General features: G+C 51.5%; 1 protein-coding gene across 14 annotated transcripts in view; it reads left to right on the forward strand.

The window, feature by feature from the left end:
- Positions 1-19,139, forward strand: part of PAX2 (paired box 2) — a 91,020-nt gene extending 71,881 nt beyond the window's left edge. For 10 of the 14 annotated variants that reach the window (XM_010819983.4, XM_010819990.4, XM_015460715.3 and 7 more), the window contains 3 exons: positions 13,847-13,948; positions 16,178-16,264; positions 16,744-19,139. In XM_010819983.4, coding sequence (XP_010818285.2) covers positions 13,847-13,948; positions 16,178-16,264; positions 16,744-16,865 — 311 coding nt within the window. In that variant the 3' untranslated portion in view covers positions 16,866-19,139. Of the gene's footprint in view, positions 1-13,846; positions 13,949-16,177; positions 16,265-16,724 lie in introns of all 14 variants that reach the window. The other 4 variants (XM_010819984.4, XM_010819985.4, XM_010819987.4 and 1 more) reach the window with 1 other exon arrangement.
- Positions 19,140-26,702: the final 7,563 nt, after the last annotated feature.

Raw genomic sequence — 26,702 nt, forward strand, 5'->3', positions numbered from 1 at the left:
ATGGCATCTGGTTCTGTGGTAATAGATAAGCTCAATTAGTTCAGCCCTTCTCCAGCTTCTCAGAGACATCACTGAGACCAAGGCTTGATTTCAAGGCCAGACAGGGTCCCATCCCTCGATGCAGGGGGTGGGGCACCTAATCCAGGTGGATCCAGAGCAGCAGAGGCAGCTAGAGGGGAAGAAGGCCGAGGTGCGGCGCAGTGGAGGGCCCAGCTGATGACACTCCTGGCCTCTGAGCTGCGGGCTGGCACTGCAGAAAAGGGTTTCCGGGCCAGGAAAGTGCCCAAGTGGGAGAGACACACATCGAGGTGTTATTAAAATTCACCTAATTATTCTGGAGACAATAAAGCCAATGTGCCGTTTGTTCCTTGGGAGAGAGAATGACTGAGAAGGGTCTCGGTGGGGATTGGGAGATGCTGAGGCATTACTTGCCGAGCAAGGCGAGCGGAGGTGGCCTGGGGACCTGGCAGCCCAGCTGTAAGCAGCCAGCAGCAGAGACAGGGAGCGGGCTTGGCCCCACTGGAGGACAGGTTCCGACTTGGAGCTGTTCTGAACGCGGCTCAGGTCTGAGACAGGCTGCAAGCAGCCACCGTCTTCCACCTGGGAGCTTGGGAGAGCCCTGATGCTTGCTGTTCCATATTCTCCCTAAGGGGTGTCCCAGACCCACTGTTTCTGGCCTGGACAGAGTAGAGCTCTTAAGCTAGGCAGTCAGAGTTTGAGTTCTGGACAGGCTTTTTGGGAGTGACAGCCAAAAGCTGGGTCAGGACACAACACAGGACCCACTGGCCCTCAGCAGGAGACAGTCCATTGCCCAGTACAGAAGCTCTCTGAGCTGTGGGCGTTCCGACCCAAGGAAGAGCGATGGCCTAGGATGGGTCACGTTTCTTCTGATCTGCTGAGAGTTACAGTCGTCACTTCCCAAAGGTGGCCCACCCCAAGGCAGCAGCAAATCAGAGTCCAGGAGACTTCTCTAACCCCAGCTATGCTTCCCTGGGCCCAGGGCCACCATCCAGAAGGTAGAGGCTTTCTGGAGTGGAGATAAGGATCTCTGGGGCAGGGTTCCTACAGCAGGAGAACTCAGGCTGGTGCAGAAAAGTGCCTCCACCTTGAGCATCCCCCCGCCCGCTCCCCCCCATGGCCCTGGAACGGTCCCAGCTCAGCCTGGGAACATCTCCGGCTGATCCATCTGGATCCAAGTGTGAGAAAAGTTCATTTCAGACCCAGCTTGACATTCCCAGGTGGCAAGTTAGCACTAACATCTCAATCTGTATGCGACATTTCAATCAAGCGAGGAGTAACAAAAGCAGAACCATTAACATTCGGAGCTGTTCACCAGTGGTAATGACGGGGAAACTCGCTCAGAAACTGGAAATTACCAAAAAGAGAGAAGAGTGTGGAGAAGTGGGGGAGGGGCGATGGGAGGAGGTAAGGGGGCAGGGAATGATTTTTCTACACTTAGGCCAAGATCCAAGGTTTGGATTAATGGTGCCATTACCCAAGAAAGGGCTACAGATTATGCTCATTCTTAAAATGTTTTTGCTGGCAATTAAACGGCTGCAGTTATTGATCTTTGTTGATTTTATGTCCTCCTAATTTGCATAATCTCTTAAAGATGAATGATTCATGATGTGTTTAATATGGGGACGAACAGAATTTGCTGGAGGTACTGTCAAGGTGAGAAACAGGGCAGTGCCCAGAGGTTTCCTGGACCATCTCAGGAGTTGGGTCCAGCAAGTTGGCCTTCAGGCCAGGAGTTTGTGGGTAGCAGTGAGCAGTGATGTAAAGAGAGTGGACATCAGAGAGGTGGATTTCGGGTGAGTTTTTCTAGAAGGATGTTGATATCTAGAACTGGGTTCCAAGCACAGCTCAGATACAGGAATGGCTTTTGGTGTATTTGAAAAAATACCCCCCTAAGATTCTTTATGATTTTATTTGGTTGGAGAGTATGAAGGGCTTTGGTTGGGGAGGAAAGGGCTGGAGCTTTCCAGCAGGTGATTCTGGCCAGGTGTGTGCTCCAGGTAAGAGAGGGCATCCTGTGGCCACAGTCCAGCTTGAATGTGCTCAGGTGTTTGAGGAGCCCTCTTCACCTCCTATATCCTAAACTAAACCCCCAGCTCATCTTCCTCCCAGGGGACAGGCAGCTGAGGCTGTAAACCTCTGCAAGTGAGTCCTAAGGAAACAGCTCAGGAAGCCCTAGCCCAACCCGACAAGCCGACCTTATTGATATTCCTGCCACCTCCTGGCACTAGAGGCTGATTTCAAACTTCACCAGCCACTTGATGCAGCTGTTCCACAAGGTCAGGACTGAGAAGAGAGAGGAACCTGGACTATTGTTTGGAGGGGAGAGTGGAGCCCAGTGGGCCAGGACACAGCTAATCACATTGCAAGCAAGGGTGGCTGCTGAAGCCTGGGGCTTGGCCCGAATGCCTCCCCTCCCTACCTTCCATCATGGAACCAGAGAGGGAGACGGATTTTTCTGGGTAGTGTTTGCAAGTTCTGCCGAGATTTTAATTTCACCGCATCACAACTCAGCAAGCTGCCAAGTCAAGCTGGTTATTTAAATTTATCACCCACTTTCCCTTCCGCCGCTGGGCCGCTCCAGCTCAGCAGCATCTCTTCTCTCCAGCCCACTGCTCTAGGCTGCTGGTCTGGAACAGAGCCGAGTCTCTCCTAAGTGATAAGGAAAAGGGGGCCAACTGGATGAGAGAGGGGGTGGGGGGCACTCTAGCCCCAGGCTTCGTCAGGTTGCCTGGCTGCAGCAACCTTCTACCACCTTCTTACCCTTTCAAAGGACCTCAGAGCAGGGCTGCCATCAACCCCTCAGTGGTCCCAAGGGCCTTTGAGTCAGGGTCTTTTCAGGGAGGACTCTGGTTCTGACTGTGTGCTGATGCCTCCAAGTCTCCCATCACTGGTAGAAAAAAGCCTCTCTTTCCCATGACCTCCTCACTGTGACTCCTCTTGTGTGCCTGGCCAGGTCTGCAGCTGCAGAGAGTGTGAAGGGACCTTGGCAGTGATGTTGATCTGCAAGAGTAAGATGAATACTAGTTTCAGGATTCCCAAAGTCACTTGCAGATGCTTCTGAGCATTTAGAGAGTCCCTTTGCCTGGTGAAGATCCACCCTGATAATGAGAGCAGGTTCCCTGCCTGGGAGCGCCAGTGGAGCAAGATGGTGTGGGGGGGAAGTCAGGGCTTGTACAGTGGCTCTCCATGTTCACTCTAGAACCCGAGGGATACACTGGGCCCCAGAGCTGCTGCCCTGAGTGAGTGGGCTTCACAGCCTCTGGTGAGGCTCAGTGCTGAACACTAGGGAGCTTTATGCAAGTAAAGTTCTCCCCACCCTCTAAGTCCCAGGGGGTGACAGATGAATAAGATCAATGTCCAGAAACAAGGCAAGCTAAACTCACCAAAACACAGCTGGATAAATAACAATGAGAATTGCTAATATACAACCAAACCTCACCCTCTGGTATCAGAAACAGAGGGAGATTCAAACCCAGAGCAAAGTGTGAGAGGCCACAGTGGAGGCAGACCCTAACTGGGGGAGGCTGGGGTTGTAACATACCAGACAGAAAACATGATCTTGGGCCCCAGAGAAGCAACAACTGGAACTGAGTATTCCCCTGAATAAAGTCAGGAACAAAGCAGGACAACACTGTCTATGAAAGGGAAACCGCAAAGTCATCCCCAGGGCCCACGGAAACAAGCGAGGGCAAAGTGATGTCTCTCTGAGAAGTGGAGACCCCAAGCCTAACCCTGAGTCCAAATTTACACCATGGGGATGTGGCAGGAACTCCCAGCTAAGAACTTACATCCAAATTTATCCAGGATAGTAACCTGCTCAGAAACCCCAGCAGGACAAGGGCAAATCTTCTTTGCAGAGACATCGTACAATCCAGAGGACATGGGACTCCCACAGAAACAAGTCCACCACTAAAGATGAGCTCAGTACAACAAATGACAGACCTCATATAAATACAGACTATTATGAGGGAGAGTTAGTAGAAGTAATAAGCAGAACAATTAGTACCCCCCAAGAATTAGAGATAATAACAATCCAAAACTATCCAGAACAATCCAAAAGCAACTATATAGTAAGCGTGTTTAAAATTCTAAAAGGTATTTCTAAAAGTATGGGTGGGTGTGCTTACTCACTCAGTTGCGTCCAACTCTTGCGACCCCATGGACTACAGCCCGCCAGGCTCCTCTGTCCATGGGGATTCTCCAGGCAAGAATACTGGAGTGGGTTGCCATTTATTCCTCCATCTAAAAGTATGTTTTGTGTTAATCACAGATCTGGATCCCACATCCCCTTCCTTAGCACTGCTCAGCAACTAGTCAGGTAATAGTGACCTTAAAAAGGCAAAGAAGACACCTAGATTGTGTTCTCTGGGGACTTGGAGGCATGGAAAGAGAGGACCCCCAGGCAGCCCTGAAAGTAGAGCCTGTCGCCTTCTTATCCAAGCTCCCATACTGCTAAGTCTCAGCAGAGAATCTTCCCTTTCGGAAAAATGTCTGCACATTGGACAACTGTAGCAGGGACGGTCTATTCCTCCCTTATGGGGAAATTTCTAAAAAGCCTTGTTAGCTTCCCCACCCTGGTGGGGATAAGCTGGTTTTATTCAAGAGCTCAGGGAAATTTCTCTTGATGCCTAGAGACTGCAGGTCTGCAGGAACCTGTAGCTGAGATCTGGGAGGAGATGCTGCCTAAGCAGGAAATACCACCCACGGCAGGGGAGGGAGCAGAAGACGGGGTTCTTCTGGAAGCTGGTAAATTTGAGCAGAGGTGGAGGAAACCAGTAAGGCAAAGTTCAAAGAAAACCAGGGACTGGCCCCTGGGGCCTAGACAGAGTTGTGTGGGCTCAGCTTCTGAGAAAAGGTTGCGGACTATTAAAAGTTCAGCCTTCTTACCCACAGCTGGGATGGTGAGCGAAAGTGGCCTAGAGGTGTGGACCCTGGGAAACCCTCCTCTTGCTCCAGGAGTCCTGAGGACCTCTAGGAAATGCCTCTTTCCTGTAGTTAACAACCCCGTTCCAATGCGACTGCATTTCCCTCCATAAAACAAACAGCTTAGCCCTTGGCCAGCCCCTTGGGGGAGGAGAGGGCAATAAAGGCTGAGAAATGTTTCTGAAGGAGGCTAGGAGTCTCCTAGCCTTGTCTGTCAGCTCAAAGCCCCTGATTAGCTAGAGGAATTTAGGGCACAGACATCAGAGTTTCTCTCCAACCTTGAAAGGAGAGGGCTAGGGCAACTTCAGACACATAGCAAGTCATAGAGCTCGTGCTATGGCGGCTGAATGAAGCCAAGAGGGCTTCTCCTCAGCTGAGAAGGCCCACTGATAAGAGGCTAGCCTCCTCCAAACATCCCTGAGGCCTCCAGACACATCCCCAAGGACCACCAGCCCCCAGACATCAACTCTGATTTAATTATGGGGGCATTTCCATAGCAATGAGACATTGACAGATAATGTGGGTGCTGTGGGTCTGCAGCCTAGGGAGTCATTGGATCAGGGCTCCTTCCCTTCCTCCTTCATTCAGTCCACCTCTAGAGGGAAAAGATATTTCAAATAAAAGTCATTAATTTACTCTAGGACTGGGAGAGTCAGGTCAAATTTGAACACAATAAAAGCTGTGCCACCTTAATCTCCAGCCCCAATTCTACACCCATGACTGTGCTCACCTGCTATCCCAGCAGTGATGGGCTGCCCTCCCAGCAGTGATGGGCTGCCCTCCCCAGCAGGGTGCCTTGGACAAAACCCCCTGGGCTGCTAATGGAGCCACTGAGGGAAGGAGAGGCATGGGGAAGAGGAAGAAGTTATAAAGGGCTCTCCGGCATCTTAGCAAAGATGTAATTCTATGGGCTTCTAAGTTGAGCTCAAATTTGGCCCATTACCTTGGGCTTCTCCTCTTGACTCCTCCCTTCATCTCCTCCTTCCATCCATGAGACCCAAAGGCTGAGCATGCCAAATGGACTGTATTTGGCCCTCCACAGCATGGTCTCACTGATTTATTTAGAGATCATGGAGAGAGGACAGTTTGAATTTAAATCAAAATATTTTTGAGGGAGCAACAATCTTTATTTCAAATGCATGTAGTAGCCAACTACAAAAAAAAAAAAAAAAGTGTTGCCTAGTAGAAAACGTCACTGGGGACTTCCCTGGCGGTCCAGTGGTTTAAGACCCCATGCTTCTAGTGCAGGGGGCGAGGGTTTGATCTCTGGTCTGGAAACTAGGATCCTCCTGTATGCTGTGTGACCTAGCCAAAAAGAGAGAGAGAGAGAACACTGGGCACTGTTTTCATGGTTAGCTGGGTTATAGGGAACCTTTCTGCTGCTGTAGATATTTAGAGATGCTTGAAGTGTCCCAAAGGAGAGTTCTCCAAAGGTGGGAGGAGGGATCCCCCAGCACTAAACCTATTTATCCCGTTATTCGGTACTAAGAAGAAGAGGTTGGCTAAGTAAAAGTGAAGTCAGCCAGCCCAGCCTTTCCTGAAGGACCAGAAACCCTAAATAGTGGTGTCCCAGTGAATGTTATAGGTATGTATTGGCACCAAGGACTCAGAAATGTCCCTGGTGGTCTCGGAATCACCTAAGTAAAAGGCCATTTCCCCTATAGAGCCAGTCACCCTGACGAGGTGACAGGAAGATCCCCACCCCAGGGTAATCAGAACCCTTCCTTCCCAGGTTCTGAGCTGTAGCCTCGGGACAAACAAACCAGCACTTTTTCAGCCCTGAGCTTTGGGAGGCAAGCCCTGCCACTGTTGTTACTTCGGAGAGGGCTTTGCACACCTTCAGCCTGAAATCCTCGCCTCTCCTCCTCTGGTCGGCTGAGTAGGGACGGGGAGCGGCTGGGGAGGGAGGAAATCCTGCAGTAGGCTCAGAGAGCAGCCTAATGCTCTGGCAGCTTAAGTGGCCGTTTTCCTTGGGATTAGGGTCTCACTTACACAGAGTGCCTGAAAAACGCTGCGCTTTCAGGAAGGATTAGAGCTGACAATTCAGCAATCTCAGAGAACAAAATAAAGCCAGAGAGGAACTGGGAGACCTGGAGCATCGAGAGACTGTGCAAACAGGCTTAACCTCTGCCCACCCAGCACGAGGGGCTGGGAGCCCATCAGCGAGCCCAGGCCCAGCCTCCAGAGTGCCAGCACCTAAAGACTCCATTCTTCATTTGTGACTTGTTAGTGGAGCCAGAGAAGGTGGTAGCCTGGGGAAGTGAAAGAGGAGAGGCTCTCTCTGGGCCTCACTTTCCTCCTCTGCAAAATGAGGGACTTAGACTAGAGGATAGTCAAGTTCCCTTTCAGTCCTTTGAGAATGCGATTCTTGCAGCACTCCCTGTCCTTCTCCCAGGATCCTAAGGCTGCAGCTCCATCCATGGTCCAGCTGAGTTATAGGAGCACCTCTTGTGGGGCCCTGGGCCAGCAGGCTAGCGTGGCCCAGTCGGACTGTGTGCTGGCAGAAGGGCAGTAACAGCACGACTGACTGTGTCCAGCAGGTTGGCTGTCAAGGTGCAGGCCTCATTCCGCCCACAAAGCTGTGAGTGGCATCCCTGCCTAGGACACCCCAGGGAACAGAGGTCCAGCTGTGGGTGGGAAGCCAGACTGGCTGGGAGAGCAGCTGCCCTGAGCTGCAGAAACAGCCCCCTCTGCTGGAGCCCAGGGCAGGCCAGCCTCTGGATGAGGAGCTATGGGGCCAAGACAGAGCCTGGGGCTGCAGGCCCTCACACAGGCATCTCTGACCCCCAGGAGAAACCTTCCAGAGAATCTGGAAACCTGGAAAATCAAGAACAAAATGAAATAGGTAGAAATTTCTTCCCCTCTCCTATTAAAACATCTTTTACAGATTTAAAGTTGTTGCTTTGGTGTGTTCTATATAACTGGGATTGGTCCTAAAGTGATCATAATTGATGTAGTGAATGTAAATGTACAGTATATTTAGACAGTAACTACAAGTTTAATAACTGTGCGCTCTTGAAAGTATTATAAACGCTTGTGTCAAATGCAGGCACAGACTGCCAACCTTGAAGCAATCTAATGTCTTCATTTTCACTACCGTATGAGAAGCAGACAAAACTTGAGGTTAGGATAGTAAAACAAGAGTTATGTTTTCTCCCCTTAGGGTCCTCCGTAGTGTCAAGTGGATAGCAAAAGTGCTCATTTTCAGAGAAAGATGCTGAGGGAAGGCATCTCTAAGCTCATTGAATATAACTTTTACTGTATAAATCTGTGTCTAATAAGTCTTGTTGTCTTGCCATCACTGAATGAAAGCATCTGTGCTGCTTTGGTGGCTTCCTTTTTATTATTTCCTTGGTCTTCTGGATGCTGACATTTGTCTTACTTGAGATAAGCCTTCCTATTTCTTCACATGTTATTCTACTGTTCTTTGTATGATCTGGTTTATTGGTACAATTCAAGTGGTTTCAAACAAACCAGTGTCTTTCTTACTAATCAGTGTCTTTGGTCTTTTTTTAATAAACACTGCCTACTAATCTTTGAGTCATGAATACTTTTGAGAACATGATAAAAAGCCATCTAAGTATGGCATAAGTATGACTGTGACATCTTATGTATAGCTTTATATGGACTCCCTAAGCCCATCAATGATACCCTATAGGATCAGTGATCCCCAGTTTAAAACACTTGCTATAGAAAATGGAAGAACTTGAAATATGCAAGAAACAAGAAGTGACGCAATGTTCTATTATAGGAAGGATTTGCTTAGCATAATCCCAGGTTGCTTTCCTGGACCAAATACCTATTTTCTGGGTCTACAGTAGTTGAGAATGTCATTCTAGAACCCATTTCCGAGTATACTGCTTGTTCTGTAGTCCAGGTTCTGTCATCTATGAGCTGTGAAATCTTGAACATAATACTTATCCCCTCTGAGGTTCAGTTTCTCATCTATAAAATGTGGATTAAAAAAACCAGATCAACATCATAGGTTGATATTGGGACTAAATGAGATAATATATAGAAAATATTTAGGACAACGCCTAGCATAATTAGTAGGTGCTCAGTGAATGCTAGCTAGTCTAGGTGCAAGTAGAAACACAGCTCTGCCCTTGGATCTTAGAGCTGACAAAGTAGCATAAATTAACCAGGGACTGAAATTTTCTTAATAAAGCCTCACTTTGCTTTTCTCTGTACTTGTAGGAGGAACTGCACTTAGTTTCTCCCAAACAGTTGATTTGATCTGGCCCATTTGGTAAGGAGTGTCTGACAGAAGTGCGCTGTCTGATTCAGATGTAACGATTGCTGTAGAAATTGGCTTTAGAATCTTCAGGGACTTCTGCAGTTGAACTGAGAAGACATCCTCATCAAGTACAGTGCTTCTAACACTTCTGGGTACTTTAGATTCTCAACTACTCCTGTTTCTTGAAGAGCTTCTTTGTTTCTCAGAAAACTCTCAAAGGAGATTAATACCCAACCCCATGAAGTTTTACTGCAGACTTTCAGTGTCAATATTTTGTTCTTTGTGTCCTGTTTTTCTTGCCTCATCCTAATAACAGTGGTGACAATATGAGATTCTGTTTGTCAGAGGACTTCTTTTTCCTTTTCTTTGGTGCATTTGGGGAGGATCTGGCTTCATGTTATCATTGAAAGGCAGCGTGGTACAGACAGAGCTTCACATTTGTCATTTACCAGCTCTGCAGCAATAGGAAAGTCACAATGCTTCTCTGTGCCCCCGTTTTCTTAACTTTAAAACAAGGAAGTGAGACCCAACATCTCCAAGGCTCTTCCATCTTTAAAACTTTGTCATCTTAGGAAACAATTATCCAAAGAGAAATGCCCATCCTCTTATAGTATGTGGGTTTTATTCATGTGTGATGCTTGGCGCGCTTTCATGTTCCTGGCATCACCAGTGAGCAAAGCAAATGCTTGACTGCTTCCTATGTCTGTCAAATAATACATATTTAGAGCCATGTATTCTTCTCTGAAGCTGTTTCCTCCTCTTTCTGCACTTTTGCCTGTTTGTTTGAAGAAGGTGGTTATGCTGTCATACAGTTTTAGAGTCCGCCTGCACTCCCACTCGTCCACTCATCTGTAGTAATGCAAGGCCCAGTCCTCTGTTGATTCTTCCTTGCAAAGATTCCATTACCCATTCATATTCACTCACTGAAAGAGGCTTGCTCACAGAATGCTGCTGGGCAAATGGTATGATGGTCTTAGTAATTTGAAAACTTCCTGCAGTATGTGTTTTCCATTATTGACAGTGGTGTTCCAGAAGGATATATGGCTCTGGCAAGAGTTTGGTCAATTTGCTCCTGCTCTTCGGGTGTCACCTGTGTGCTAATGAAGCCGTTGAGAGTGCTTTGTATGCAGTGGCTTATACCTTTGTTGGCTCAGGGGTCCTGAACAGGCACTTCTTGGTGGTGATACTGATGTTACAGAATCCAGGAGAGTATAAGCACAGCTGTGTGCAGAACATCAGGAAGCTTTCTATGCTTTTTCCTCATCGTGGGTGTCTTATCTCACACTTCGAAAATATTTGAATAGCGCTTCCCAGATTCAGTTGTTTTTTTAAATAGAATTTAGAAATGTGCCTCTCAATCAACAGTTCTGTGGCTGCAAGCTGGATCATTTGCAAGAGAAAAACTCCAGTGGAAATAAACATTGCATAGTGGTGCCTCCAGGTAGCTGGTAACACCTTTCTGGTTATCCCACATTTCCTCTTCTCTCCTGAAGCTAGGTAAGGTATTGTGTGACACAACCTTAGAGTACAAAGAATTTGTGTGTAACAAGCTGTGAGAACCATGCAGCTGAAAATCAAAATTCAAATGCATTTAAATTCCTGTTTATTGAGAAGACGCGTCCTTCTTTTCCTGGCTGTTTGGTGGCCATTAGGGTCACAAGACCAAGAATTGGTCTTCTATATTTTTGTAATTCAAAACCTCTGAAAGTGAAGTCCCTCAATCCTCTCTGACTCTTTGTGACCCCATGAACTGTAGCCTACCAGGCTCCTCCATCCATGGGATTTTCCAGGCAAGAGTACTGGAGTGGGTTGCCATTTCCTTATCCAGGGGATCTTCCCGACTCAGGGATTGAACCTGGGTCTCCTGCATTGTAGGCAGATGCTTTTTACCGTCTAAGCCACCAAAGCTTCTACATCCTCCCTAACTCTCCTCTATCTTGGGACTTTTTTGACCACAAAATGCCATATCACTAATCTCCCTAGAAATTGATAGATGTTGCTGACTTGTCCACTTCTGGTCCTCTCCACTGAGAGATAGTCAAGGAGGGTCATACATTTAGTTGACAATAGAAGTCAATGAAAGAAAACCCACAACAAAGCAAACATAGATTCTTCTATCTCTCTGGGAGTCCAAAGTGATCTCTGTTTGACAGTTCTGCTCTTCAGTTTTGAAATGTAAGAGATTAGCTATGTTATATAGGTAGAAAGACTATCATTCCATGGCATGATAAAGCTGACTCACAACATATGAGTCCCTCATTTTCATCATCCTATATAAATCTTCCATCATCTTATAAAAATTCATAATCCATTATTCAAACTATTTGTACAGAAAAAGCAGATTTAAAATTTACATTTTGCTCAGCTTTTCCTCTCCAAAGGACACCAACGTATATGAAACAGAAAACAATATAACCCACCTGGAATGAAGTCCATTAATTAAGTCTATTAAATCCAATAGACTGAGAGAGAATTAATCAGTAAATTTTTATTGAGCATCTACCATATTTTCAACTGCAAGATAGAGCAGAAGACAGGGCCTGCCCTTGGTTCCGTTATGATCTGTTTGAGGAAGCAAACAATAGGGCTGATGCTTCGTGAACTATAGTGACTGGTAAAGCATGGAGGACAGAAATAATAGAAAATTTCAGAAGAGAGAAACTTCTCTGATAGGTAGAACAGTAGGGGTTTTAAGGCTTGAGCTGGAAGGAGAGGGACATGATAGTAAGAAGAAAATAACATGGCAAAAGCAGAGATTTCACAGCACCCAAGCCATTGACAGCAGTCAAACGAAACCAGGAGGGGTGAGAATCAGAGCTGAGAAAGCTGAGTGGGAAGAGTACCAGAGAGGCTTTGAAAGCCTGGTAGACTTTAGACTGCCAGAGAGACACTCAAACTATAGACTACAGAGAATCTGCAGTAGTTTTACAAGGGAAGTGATGTGATGAAAGCAATGTTTCATGAGGGCTAACCAAGCAGCCACACGTGGGATAGACTGAAGAAGAATGTGGAGGCAGGGAACACAAATGGAGGAAATGGAAACAGAATGGCTCTAATAGACATTGCTAAGGAAAACTGACGGCACTTAGTGACTGACTTCATATGGTGAGGGTGGGAGCTATGTCAAGAACAACTCCAGAGGTTTTGGTCTGATGGTCTTCAAGTGGGTCAGTAGAACTGACTATAGGGAAGATGATCACTTTTATTCCTGTCAGGTTTGAGGTGATGGTGGGACAGCTAATGAAAAGGTTCACGGGCAGCTGGGAATGCAAAGGCCTGAGCTGTGTCTTTGTCTATTTAGGGAAGGATGACTCACTCAGATGTGTTAAGGTAGCAGTGAGCAAACACACATTTCAGGGAAGTTGGGGGGGAGGTCAACTTTAAGGGGAGACTGTCAAGGAGAGAGAGAGGGAAGCGCTTTGGAATAGCCATCAGGAGGATGAGGTCTAGCGCCATCAATGAGAAGAAAGTGGGCCAGAGATGCATAGTTCTGTGACTTCTTCCAGCCACACCTCTTCCCAGGGTTGGACAGAGGCACTGAAGTGGGAGAGTGGCACTGGCTGAAGAGGAGACTAAGGGGAATATGGAGAGGAGAGATGGGACCTGGGACCCAGGAGAGGATGAATGAGTCTCTAGGGCATGAAAGTATGGGAGAGGGCAAATTATTGTTAGAGACTGGAGCATGCTAAATTGCAAAGGAGGCAGTGACCACTTTATGGCAATGGAGGGGGTCTGCAAGGAAGGAAAGCCATTCAGGGACAGCTGTGTTCCAGAGATGTCTGTGGACCATGGGTATCTCCCTCAGACTGGCATGCTTCGCCTTCACTCCAGGACAGTAGGAAAGCCCTTCCTCCCACTCTCCAGACTCTTAGCAACGGACACCTCCAGGGACAGAAGTCCAGCAGCTAGTGGGCAGAGCAGACTTTGCTCATTGAAACTTGGTCTAATCTACTTGTATTGCTGGCTCAAAGCTCCTGATTTGCTTTGGAGATGGTTTTCTATCACTTAAATGTCATAAACACTAACAGGAAAATAGCCCACCAGCCAGCCCCTGCTCTTCACACCCACCAGGCCCAGCACCTGCAGCTTCACTTGGAGAGGACAGGGAATAACCATATGCACCAGAGAGGGAAGAGCTGAGCAAGATGATAGAGGTTGTTTTTTCTACTGGAGAGATACAGCTGAGTATCTCACTGGGAAGGAAGAGTAAAGCCAGGTCGTCTCCCTCCCTTCTCCAACTGAGTTTGGGCTAGAAAGAGACACAAGCAAAGGCAAACACACACACATATGCAATGCTGTTGTTGCTGCTAAGTCGCTTCAGTCGCGTCTGACTCTATGCGACCCCATAGACGGCAGCCCACCAGGCTCTCCTGTCCCTGAGATTCTCCAGGCAAGAGTACTGGAGTGGGTTGCTATTGTCTTCTGCAACACACATGCACGGAGACACACAAAGAGCTACACTGAGCAGAGGTGCATACACACAGCTGATCCTGGGACATTCAGGTGACAAGCTAGGTACATGTAAGGGCTCACCTGGACCTCCTCATTCAGCTCTGCTCCCACGTGTCTGCACTCAATACTTCTTTCCCACAGAGCACCCTGGTGTGAGCAGAGGCAGACCCCTCTCTTCCAGGCCTCACCCCTTCCCCCTTTGTGTTTTTCCAGGTCGTGACATGGCGAGCACCACTCTGCCTGGTTACCCCCCTCACGTGCCCCCCACTGGCCAGGGAAGCTACCCCACCTCCACCCTGGCAGGAATGGTGCCTGGTATGTGACCCAGCTGTAGCTGCCTGATTTAGGTGGGGGTAGCTGAACTGTGGGTAAACTGCTGCATGGTCTGTAGTCTGAGACTGGGGGCTGGGGGGGAGACCCAATATCTCCTCTCCCACAAACTACTGCTGTTCTATCCCTCTGTCTCCCTAGAGGCCGCAGCGGGGGTCCCTCACCCTCCCTCTTGAGCACCCCATGGAGGGAGCCTGCAGAAGTACCCCCTGTATGTCCTGGCCCCTCTGCAGTGCCCACCCACCCCAGCCTGTGCCCTGGGAGCACTCGGCCTCAGCTCCACCCTCAGTGCCCTAGCCCACCCCCAGCCAGCTGACTGCTCGGAAGAGCCTGCCCTGGTTTCCATGGAAACTTGGAGCCGAGAACCATTTCCAGGGGCATGTCGGTCAAAGGGACTCACATCTCAGACAAAGCCACCCTGGTCCACACCAACCCACTGGGAAGACCAGGAGCCAACCCCATCCCAGGGAGAGAAGGGAGTCAGTCCCTAAGGAGAGAGGAACAGAAGACAGGCTGTGGCAGGAACCAGAGAGGCGGGCTTCAGAGAGACAACCTAGAGTGCCCCCACGTCTCAGAGGAGCCCTGGGCCTTCACTGCTCCTGGGGGCTCTGACCTGTCCCCCTCTGTGAGGAGCTGGGTTTGGGCTGTGTGGATCAGAGAGAAAGGGGCCATGTGCAGGATCTGGTGAATACACCTGGAGGCCGTGCTCTCCCCAACCCCTCACCCCAGATTGGGAGCTGGGCTTGAAGCCAGAGAGTTGAAGTTCCTATTCACATCAACACCGAAAAACTCTTGTCTTAAAGAGGATGAGAGTCACTGGCCCTGCATCCTGTCCTGCTGGGCACCCTCTGTGTGCCCGTTCCCTGAAGCTCAGCTCTCATGGAAGGGGGAGTGTGGATAGAATAGGGTGACTGGCCCTATTCCTGGATGGGCCATTCAGGGACAGCCCTTGATCAGCAGAGCTAGGGGAGGGGGATTGCAGAGGGGGAGATTGCTGCCTGGAGTTGCAGAACAGGGGGCTGAGGAACTGGGTAAAAAGAGTTGAGGGTGTGAGTAGGGGGATTCCTGCCCAGATTTAGAGTAGGGGGAACAGGAGTGTTGGGTGCAAGGAGATTCTTCTGGGAAGGTCCCAGGCGAGAGCAGGTGGAGACTGGAGGTCTCAGAGAGATGGGGGTGCGGGGGTGGGGGGATAGCCTGCAAGGAGATGGGGTGAGGAGAACCGCAGAGAGCTCATGGTGGCAAGGGGGGAGTCGTTAAACAGAATCTAGTGCTGATGAGGAAATTACACTTGTTTCATTAGCGATGGGGAAGGAGATAGCTCAGTTCCTCTTGGTCACAGTTGAGCTCAGAAGCTCATTATCCTGCTGCACGCATGCTTTCCCTCCTCGTCAATAAACAGGCTTTCCAGTGGCTGCATCCCCCACCCCCACCCCAGCTCCCTCTCCGAGAGGGGCCCCTTCTCCTCTACTTAACCCGCGGTTAGGGATCACTGTAAACAGTCTGGGGTCATCACACAGGAGAAAGGGCGAGGGGGAAACCCGGGGGCCTGGCCTTTCTCGCGCGGAGGGAGGGAAGCAGCTTCCGACGGCTCCCAGCCCACGGGGCCCTCCGTTCACCGTTTGTGAACCCGCGGGCAGTCCACCTGCCTCCTCCCGCCGCCTCCTTCCCCTGCTGCGTGGCCCACGTTTCAAATCTCTAGAGGGAAAGATGAGAGGGGAGTGTTTCCCAGCAGAGCCCCCACCCCTCGCATTGGCACAGTGCTGAGATGCCATTCCCCGGACTTTCTGGGACAAAGTGTCCCTAGAGCCTGTCTTCGCCATCCTCCCCCCGCTTCCACCCTGTGGGGCTGTGGCTCCTAGAACCAGAGTCTCCACTAAAAAGGCTTTGGTCCCCATCGCAGGGCGTAGGTGCCCCTGGACTCAGAATAAGCCCTTCCTGGGTGACTCGGAGCGCTTCCGAGGGAGCGCCCCGAAACTACCTCCGCGGCGCTGTGGGAGGCGCGTCGGTGCTTCTGCAGACACACACACCCCACCACCACTACCACCACCATTAGCACGGGGTCTCCCCCTGCGGACCAGGTGGATTGTTCTCTCTCCGCCCGTCCGCCTGGCGAAGCATCTGCACTTCGGACCCGGGGGAGGCCCCTGGCCGGGCACGTCGGGCCCGCCCTGGCCTTGCGAGTGTCTGATCCCCACTCCCCCGCCCCCCCCGCAGGGAGCGAGTTCTCCGGCAACCCGTACAGCCACCCCCAGTACACGGCCTACAACGAGGCTTGGAGATTCAGCAACCCCGCCTTACTAAGTGAGTACCGCCACCTGGCTGGCCGGCGGCTCAGCGTGTCGGTCCGCCAGCCCGCCAGCTCGGCCGTGCGGGTTCGACAACCCCCCACCGGACTTTTGGGCGCCCAGCCGGGCAGGCTCGTTAGCGCAGCTCTGAGGCCCCGGGATCCCTAGAGGAAGCCCGTGCCTCCCGCCCCTCCCTCCGCTCCGCTCTGTTCCCGGCGGCTGCAAGGCTCTGCGCCGCCCCACCCTGGGCCCCCTTCGAGGTCCGCAGTCGGGCGGCGGCGGTCACCGATCGGGTCCCTCTCCCACCCGGTGAATGCAGTTCTCCTGAGGGCAACCGGCCCCGCAACTCAGCCAAGGCCTCCCTGCACGGATCCTGCTAGACCCCAGCACGAGGTCTCTGCTTTGCTTTTCTTTCCTTTTTTGTTCTCCTGTTTGTCCTCTCACCCAGCCCATTCTTCTCCTGTGTTAACTTCCAGGTTCCCCTTATTATTATAGTGCCGCCCCCCGGGGCTCCGCCCCTGCCGCTGCTGCCGCTGCCTATGACCGCCACTAGTTACCGCGGGGACCACATCAAGCTTCAGGCCGACAGCTTCGGCCTCCACATCGTCCCTGTCTGACCGCCCGCCCCGGAGGGAGGCAGGATCGACGCGACCCGAAGCCTCCCGGCCACCGCCCCAGACCCAATCCCCCTCCCAGGACCCCTCCAGCTCTTCACTTCACCCCGTCCAAGGCGGGACAGGACGAGTGACGCCGCGGGCGGGACCCTCAGGCCCGGGCCCGCCGCCCCTTCCCGCCTGCTGGACTGGCCGCGTCGCGAGGAGGGCCCGACCCAGTTCGTCCCCGCCTCGCCCGAGCTGGCCTGGAGCCCACCAGCCGCACCGCCGGACTCTGGCCGGGCCCGCCGCTGCGCGCGGGGGACACGCTTCTGTGACACACAATCAGCGCGGACTGCAGCCTGGCCCAGCCCGGGAGCAGCCCGCCTCGGACGCTCCGGCGAGCGCCGGGAGGCTTCGCTGGAGGGACTGGGCAAAGGAAATGAAGAACAAAATGATTTTCTGCAGAAGGAGGAAGAGCCTCCTGCCGAGACCTCGGGAAAATGTCCGAATCCCGGCTTCAGCCAGATTGCCCCCACCTTCTGAGTGTGCCCTGCCCAGAAGGTGGAAGGGAATGGGGGCGTGGGGGCCGGGCTTCAGGGATGCGCTTTGGGGATCGTCAGGCGTTTCCAAGGTTGGGACCCAAGGCACACAGGCCCCAGCAGCCCGCACCCACCGAGTCCGACCCTTGGCTCTTCCCAACTCCACCTGAACTGCCCAGTTCGCAAGGGCCCAGGCAGCCCCTACTAGTGACCAGCTTCTCAGCCCCCGCCTTGCCCCTACCTCGGCGTCTCTTCCATCTACCCACCTCGCAGCTCCTCCTCCTACCCGTCCTTTCCGATCCCACGTCGCTCTGCATCTCTCTTCCCTAACTCGCCGCCCTCACCTGAGTCTGTCCCCGTGCCTGCCTCAGGACCAGTTTCTGCAGGCCGCGGCACTGGTCCCCCCAAGCAGTTACCCGATGACCCCCGTCCCCCGCCCCGACACAGACTCAATCTGCCGGTGGTAGGAGCAGGATGTGAGTTGGCGTCTGAGCTGCGCGGAGTGGAAGGTGGGGGGCTGCCCACTCCACCCACCTCCATCCTCTTCCTCTAGCAGGAACTGAACAGAACCGCAAAAAGTCAAGTCTACATTTATTTAATATGATGGTCTTTGCAAAAAAGGAAAACAAAAACACCCAACAGGCTGCTGCTTTTTAGAAAGACGGTGTGTGTCTTGTGAAGGCGAACCCACGTGTATATAACCCCGCCCCTCCAGCCCCGCCCCTCCCGGTAGAGTCCCAGGTGCCCGCCCGCCTTGCCTGTAGATAACGCCCCGCTGTCTGTGCTGTGAGAGTCGCCGCTCGCTGGGGGGGGGAGGGGGGAACACAGCTACACGCCCACTAAAGCACAGCACGCCCTGGGGGAGGGGGGCTTTTTTTTTATGTTACAAAAAATGACAAAAGAAAAGAAATCTCTATGCAAAATGACGAACATGGTCCTGTGGACTCCTCTCGCCTCTGTTTTGTTGGCTATTTCTCTGTAATTCCGTGTTTTCGCTCTCTCCTCCTCATCTCTCTGCATCGCTCCCCTTTCCAGCTCTCGTCTCTGCTTCTCTCCGCCTCTGTCTCGGTCTCTCTCAGTCTTCGTCTCTCTTGTCTTTCTGTCTCTGTCCTTTCCTCGGCCTCTCTCCCCAGCCCTGCCCCGGCTGCCTTGCCCCCCTGAGGCTAGATCAGAGGTGGCAGCGCCCGCCCCTAGGTTCGCCCCTCGCGGCCGTGCCCCGTGGGTTCTGGGCCACCGGCGGCCGGGCCGCCCCGCCCCGTAGTTGCTCTCTCGGTAGCGGCGATGCGCCCTGCATGTCTCCTCACCCGTGGATCGTGACGACTCGAAATAACAGAAACAAAGTCAATAAAAGTGAAAAATAAAAATCCTTGAACAAATCCGTAAAGGCTTGGAGTCCTCGCCCAGATCTCTCTCTCCTTCGAGCCTTTTTATTTGAAAAGGAAAACGAGAAAAGAGAATAGTTAAGGGAACTGCCGGTGCCCAGCCAGGCTCCAGTGGCCCAAGCGGGGCGGCGAGGGAGCCGAGGTTCAGACGCCGAGGCCCGGCCCATTCCAGTCCCTGTAGGGCTGGCGCGACAGGGGCCCAAACCCAGGACCCAGCCGAACCCTCGAAAGATTCCCGGATGGCTCTGGTCTCCTTGGCCACCTTCAGCGCGTCGGTTCGTTTTGATTCTTTTTCTTTTCTTTTCTGTGCACATGACAAATAAATAATAATAATAAATAATAATTAATAAATAATAAAATTTTGTATGTCACTCCCCATGGCTCCAAGTTTGTCTCTACCTGTCTCTGGAACAGGCCTTCCCTCATACTAGTCGATCTCAAATAAACCCTCAATAATCCTCTCAGCTGCATTCCCTTTGCGACCCCTCTCCCACCCCTTAGCCCAGACCTATCGGCGGCGCATCAGAAGCCACCCTTCCCCGCCCCATCCCCACCCCTACCCGACCCCCACCCCGCCCTTGGAGCAAGGAGTTTTCGCTTTGCAAAACTTGAGAATAACTTCGAGTGATTTGGTCGCTCTACCTCTCCACTCACACCCAAACTCAGGGTGCAGTCTCTCACAACTCGCCGTCGGAGACTCTCCGCGTGGTAGGGAGATGGTTTGCTGTCCTGTCTCCTTCCACCACTCCTCCGCGCAGCCGCAGTTTTTATCCCCAGTCCGCCCAGAGACCACAAACGCTTGCCACCAGTTTTCTCGCTGCGCATTTATTTCTTAGCCAGGACAGCATCCAGTCCCATAGAGACCCGGGGGAACCTGCGGGCTCAAGCGACCTCGCGCGCCCCCTGGATCTTGCGGAGTCCCCGCCTGGGCGAGCAGCCGCTAGGATCGGAGCGGTCTGGGTGTATCTTGAGGGCGCATATTATGCAGTAGGTCGCCGGCTCCCATTTCTGTTGTTCTGCGTGGGTCTGCATGTTCCTGTGTGAGTCTAGGGGTAGGGAAATGGGAGAACTGTTAGTTTTTTCAGACACCCTGACTGTTCTTGTGCCCAGGTGTCCAGTGAAGGCTGACTGTGTCTGTCCCTATGTCTCTCTGTCCTGTTCAGGGGAGGGATGGAGTGATTGTCCAGCCTACTTCTGTTATACTTGGAAGGGGTCTGCCCTCCATCCCTTCAGCAACCTCCAGCGCCAGTCCTCCCACAAAGGCCACAGCCTCCACCTGGTCTCTGCCCTAGGATACTTTCCTTCGCTACCCCTGGGAAACCTTCCCAGCTCAACTTCCATCTCTGCCTCCTCCCGCTTGAAATACTCTGGAAGTTCTGAGCTGCCAGGGGTGGCTGGGCAGCTGCAAGCAGGACTTGGAGACAAACTAAGGAGTGACCTTTCCCATTGGCTGGGGACACTGTCTCCTAGACCCCTACCTCCGATCAGGATTCCAACAGGCCTGTCTTTCCCCAGGCCTGTTTTCCCAGCCTACTCACATCGTGATGCTGCAGGGCCCCAACAAATCAACCAGCCCCGAAGCAGTCAAGTCCATCCGCTTCCTTCTGCATCACCACTTGTGTCTCCTCCCTAATCCCATATTACTAAATGACAGCCCCACTTTCCACTTGCCCCTACTGCTCCTTTTAATCACCAGTCTCTTAGAAGAATGGTCTTTAAACTACTTTGATCATATATCCTAGCAGTAAAAAGAGTTCTGAATTTGTACTCCAAATATATTTGTGCATATGTGCTCAGTTGCTTCAGCAGTGTCTGACTGACTGTGAACCTGTGGACTGTAGGCAAGGATCCTCTGTCCATGGGATTCTCCAGGCAAGAATACTGGAGTGGGTTGCCATGCCCTCCTCCAGGGGATCTTCCTGACCCGAATCAGTGTTTCTTATGTCTCCTGTATTGGCAGGTGGGTTCTTTACCACTAGCGCCACCTGGGAAGCCCATGAGTATATTTACTTACTCACAAATTCCATAAAAAACTCAACTAACATATTAAAAATCTTATAAGACATAAAATAGAAAAAGGATGAGACTGGAATACAAAGAAATTCCAATGTTCTCTTCTCATGCCTAAATGGATTATTTTGCAACCCCTCAAAAATGTTTACCCCACTTCAGAGAGCCTGCTCAGAACCCAAATCCAGTGTGGCAAAACTCCTGATTTTATTGCCTGAAGTCAAGCAAGTGGATTCTGGATGCTGCCAGGGCACTGGGTTGGCCCAGGCAATGCCATACACATCACATGGAGTGGTTCTCTGGCCCCCAGTGCCTGGCTTTGCCTTCAGGTGCCCCAGAATGGGAGCCCTGTCCTGCTCAGTTCATCAGATTGGGAGCCAGCGCATCTCACCTGGGTCCCACCAGAAATTCTTACCTTCTGTTCTCTTTCTGGTCTCCTTCATACCAAATTGGATTTTGAGGGCCTGCTGTCAACAGTGACCACCGCTACCCAAAAAAACTTTTATTCTGTGTCCCTCCTGGGGAATATTCCCTCCTAGAATCAGCCTTTAGGGGCCCAAAACATGCTTTACAATCCTTGAGCAGTTGCCTGTTCTAAATGCAGCCCCAAACACAAACAGGGCCTGTTCCCCAGCTCTGTTGCTCCTCAGAACTCACCTAATTCTGATTCTGCTATCCCTGTTCCCACCCTGCTCCCACAGAGTTCCTAGCTGAGGTTCACCAAATATGACAATTAGAAACTGTCCTGGGTTTAGGAAACAACAGTAGCAAAGACATGGAGGCATGCAAATATACCAGATGAAATGGGTGGGGTATCAGCTGCCTGGGGAAAGATAGAAGGGGTTGGGAGAGGAGGCAAGAGATGAAACTTAAAAGTGACTGAAAGTCAGGACACTAGAAATGTCCAGATGGTATCCATCACTCATGGCTTCTTTAAGGAAGCTGTCCCACTCACAGCCCATCCTGACCATCTATCCACCAACGACTTTACTAGAATTGGACTCACACAAAACTGAACTAGGCTGATCACTACACTCTCTCAGGACACAAAACTGGGAGGAGCAGAGAGAATAAGGGCATTTGACCATACTGCTGCTGCTGGTGCTGCTGCTAAGGCGCTTCAGTTGTGTCCAACTCTGTGTGACCCCATAGACAGCAGCTCACTAGGCTCCCCGGTCCCTGGGATTCTCCAGGCAAGACTACTGGAGTGGGTTGCCATTTCTTTCTCCAATCCATGAAAGTGAAAAGTGAAAGTGAAGTTGCTCAGTCGTGTCCGACTGTTAGTGACCCCATGGACTGCAGCCCATCAGGCTCCTCCATCCATGGGATTTTCCAGGCAAGAGTACTGGAGTAGGGTGCCATTGCTGTGATATATAGTCAAAGCCCAGTGGAAACTGGGGGATTCGGCAGCCCTTTATTTTATTTATTTGTTTTATTTTTAGCTGCGCTGGGTCTTCAGTGCTGCACGGGCTCTTCTCTAGCTGCGAAGAGCACAACTACTTTCCAGTTGTGGTGCTCGAGCTTCTCATTAAAGTGGCTTCTCCAGTTGCGGAGCATGGGCTCCAGGGCTCATGGGTTTCCGCTGTTGTGTCACGTGGGCTCAGTAGTTGCGGTTCCGGAGCTCTAGAGCCCAGGGTCAATAGTTATGGCCCACGGGTTTAGTTGCTCCTCAGCACGTGGGATCTTCCCCAACCAGGGATTGAATCCATGCCTCCCACATTGGCAGGCAGATTCTTTTACCACTGGCCATCAGGGAAGCCCTCTCCAGCCCTCTTCATCTCAGTCAAGGACAACTCCATTCTATCAGTCACTCAAGCCAAAACCTCAAACTAGAATGTGAGATTTTCAGTCTTCCCTGACTGCTCTTGTCTCTCCCATCCCTTATCTGATCCACCAGCAAAATCAGACAGCTCTACCTTTAAAATGGATCCAGGGACTTCCCTGGCAGTCCAGTGGTTAAAACTACCCACTTCCACTACAGGGAGCTCAGGTTTGATCCCTGGTCAGAGAATTAAGATCACATGAAAAAGTGCAGCCAAAGGGGGGAAAAAAAAAACGGTTAACAGAATTTGATCATTTCTGATGATCTGCACTGTACCATTCCGGTCTAAGCCAGTATGACCCTTCACCTTGAAATGCAAAAAAAATATATATATATATATATATATATATATATATATATACATATATAGCTTTCTTGTTTCCATCTTCGCCTCACCCACCCCAGTCTACTCTCCCATCAGCAGAGTGATCCCCAAAGTGTAGAGCAGAGCATGCTCCTTCTCTGCTCAGAGCCCCCCAATGATTCCCCTTCTGAGCCAAAGTCAGAATCTTAAATCTGATCTATAAGGCCCTACATGTTCTGGCTGTCCACCCTGTACCCCCCACCACCACCCCCAGCTCACTGTGCTCTGAGCTAGCTGGCCTCTGTGCTATGCTTCATTTACATCAAGCATGAGCCTCCTCAAGACATCAAGACACTTGCTCTCAGTGTGCCCCAAGCAGTCCCATGACTAGCTCCCCACTTCTTTAAGGTCTCTGCACCTCTCATTCCATTTGAAACTGTCCCTCCCCCATCCTGTGTAGTTCTTATGGGACTGTCAGTCAAAATGCCTCATGAGCTCCTGACCATAGATGTGGGCCTGAGACCTATGTCTGTCCAATGGGGACCCCCGTGTCCCTGTTCAAAGCACATCAAGGTAGGAAGAGTCCTCTCAGAAGTCTTGTTATTGGGGCTGGAAGAGAGAGGGTCCCTTCTTTCTTTGGGCTGTGAGCTGCAATGATGAGGGCTTTGAATCTCTAGGGACAGTTCCCCACCATGTGGAGAGTCCCTGCCTGAGATCTCAGTGCAGACACACTCAGAGTCAGGCTGGGACACTCAGAGCTGAGAGGCAGACTGAAGGAGAGCTGTGCTGGTGTCATTCGAGCCTCTGGAGCCAGCTAGGCCTGAAGCAAGGCCACTTTGGCACTTCTAGGGTCCTAAGCCAGCACCTTCTCCTTTTTATCACTTAAGCAAATGTGTTGAGTGTCTGCCAGTTGTAACCCAACCCCCAGGGCTGCTGGGGGAGGGGTAGCTAAGAACCGAGGAAGCAGATGGAGGCAGAGGGTCAACAATTCTTTTGAAAAGTTTGGAAGGGAAGAGGGCACAAGAAGGGCCAGGAGATGCTGCGGTCAGTGAGCTCGAGTGAGAGTCCTTTCAAGCTAAGGGCTATGTGAACCCGCCTGGGGGCTGAGGCAGAGGGTGGAGTCTGAGTAGGGAAGGAGGGGCTATTGAGAGATGGACTGAGGGGCTTATGGAAACAGGCCTGAAAGAATGGGGTGCAGTTTGAGGAGTGGGGATGAATCAGAGAATTCTGCTGGGAAACTGATCATGAGGGGATAGGGCTGAGAAGCTGCTCAGAAAGCTTGCAAGAGACACAGTTGCTATCTGCTGAGAGTGAGGGGAGCAGGACTGGGTCCCACCTTGTGGAGGGTAGGGAGCTTTGGAAGAACCTGGGAGATTTAGAAGGTGGTCTGTGAGAGCATGAGCACGTCGCCGGCCTGCAGCAGGAGAGCACACGAGGGTGGCAGATCATTGCCTTGATCCAGGGCTCCCCTTGCCCTGGTTGGCTCCATCTCTCAGAACCCAGGGTTTGGGGCCCCCAGATTACACTGCTCTCCCCTCCCACATCTGACCCACATCCTCCTCAGTGTGGTCTCCCTGCTTGATTGAACCCCAGCAGCATCTCAGTACATGCATCTCAGTATGTTCCCACGGCCTGATCTTTGTGACTGTCCATTCCCAAGTGCCCGGGCTCAGCCTCAATTTCCTGGTTGAAGAGGCCTATAGAAGAGCCTTGGAAGAAAAGTTATGACCAACCTAGACCACATATTGAAAAGCAGAGACATTACTTTGCCAACAAAGGTCCATCTAGTCAAGGCTATGATTTTTCCTGTGGTCAGGTATGGATGTGAGAGTTGGACTGTGAAGAAAGCTGAGCGCCAAAGAATTGATGCCTTGGAACTGTGGTGTTGGAGAAGACTCTTGAGAGTCCCTTGGACTGCAAGGAGATCCAACCAGTTCATTCTAAAGGAGATCAGCCCTGGGTGTTCTTTGGAAGGAATGATGCTAAAGCTGAAACTCCAGTACTTTGGCCACCTCATGTGAAGAGTTGACTCATTGGAAAAGACTCTGATGCTGGGAGGGATTGGGGGCAGGAGGAGAAGGGGACGACAGAGGATGAGATGGCTGGATGGCATCACCGACTCAATGGACATGAGTCTGAGTGAACTCGGGGAGTTGGTGATGGACAGGGAGGCCTAGCATGCTGCAATTCATGGGGTCGCAAAGAGTCGGACACGACTGAGCGACTGAACTGAACTGACTGATAGAAGAGCCACCCCTTCCCTAAGGAATCCTCAGACCGGAAATGCATCCTCTAGGCAGAACGAAAAGCATGTGTGTACAGAGGCATCTCCAAGCTGAGAGCAGCATGAACCCAGAAGTTGGCTCCCGTGATCACTGTGTGACCTTCAACAAGCCCCTTGGGTCTCTGTCCTTGCCTCCTGTGTAAAACCAGATGGCCTCTAGGATGCCTTCCCACTTTGACATTCTAAGCTTCTGCAGTTATATGTGGTAGGTAGCCTTCAATCTCTACGGTCAGGAGGAGTTCAAGAAAGCTCTGTGGAAGATTGGATACATTCAGATAGGGAAGGGGATGGGGGACTTTTTAAGCTAGGAAAGGAGGCATGGATTTATTTATTTGTTGCTATCTCTCCCACCTGGGAGTCATTACTGCCTTTCCCTCTCTCTCTCCCCAGTGTCTGCCCAGAGATCTCTAGGTGAATGGTGGAGACCACTGAGGGTTCTGGATAAGGTACATGGGAGGGAGACAAAGAAAGAAGCTGTTGGGGGCCAACTCCATGTCCTGCCTCCCCACAACACTCCCCCAGCCCAGATCATCCCAATACTCTAATTAGCCAGTCCCTTAGGCCCCTGTTAGCCAGGCCGGCTGAGCGCCCAACTCCCCGGGGACCAGCCCCCTTACCCCCCAGACTAATCAGTCCCTTTGCTCCTTGAGTGCATGAGCATGCACACACACACACACACACACACACACACACATTCCCTTATTCTATCCCAGAGCCCCAGCACCATTCTAGCCTTCAGAGGATTAACATAGCATGGTGCTGAATTCCCCCAATGAAGACACCCCATTTGAGATGATTGAAGGGTAGGGGAGAAGTCAGATAAAGTTTGGAGATCCTCTCCAATTTAGGGCTTTCTCTCAAACTTGTGGGATCAAGGATGTGTAGCAAAGCATACAGCCATGATTGGGGGTGCTCTATGGCACCCCAAACCCTGGGGCTGGCACCTCCCAGGTCCCTATCTACGGTCAATACTCACCCCAACCCAGATCCCCTCCTCCCCTTCATCTCAGCCCCCCCATTCATCTCCCCACCCCCCTACCCCCCGACACCCGCACTGTCAGCCCAAACACATGATAAATTGCCCTGTCAACAGAATTCATTCAGGGACCAATTAATTCCACAGAAATGAACCAGGAGCCATCAGTTGCTGAAAAACTCAGAGTGCAGGGAGCAGAGGGAGGGGGTGTGGGCGGGGGGTGGGCGGCAGAGGAGGGGACAGGGAGGCTGGGGAAGTTAGTCTGACAGAAATTGGTCATTTAATGCTTAAGTGCACGCTAGACAGCCCTGTCATCGCCCGCGGCCCCCGTGCGGGATTAATTATCAGTGGAGGAGAGGGCAGCCCGGCCCAGCCCAGCCGTCTGTCACTCACCAAGGCTAGAGTCACCCAGGACTTGGCCACCCTAAGTCCTCTTCCAAGTCTCCAGGCCGCCTGCCCCCTCAACTTCCAGGTGTCCCCAGATCCCAACCCTAAGCCCAACCTCATATCCTGGACCCTCAGACACACTTAGTCAAGGCCT

The sequence above is a fragment of the Bos taurus genome, chromosome 26 (assembly GCF_002263795.3).
Source record: "Bos taurus isolate L1 Dominette 01449 registration number 42190680 breed Hereford chromosome 26, ARS-UCD2.0, whole genome shotgun sequence".
NCBI classification, from domain to species: Eukaryota; Metazoa; Chordata; class Mammalia; order Artiodactyla; family Bovidae; genus Bos; species Bos taurus.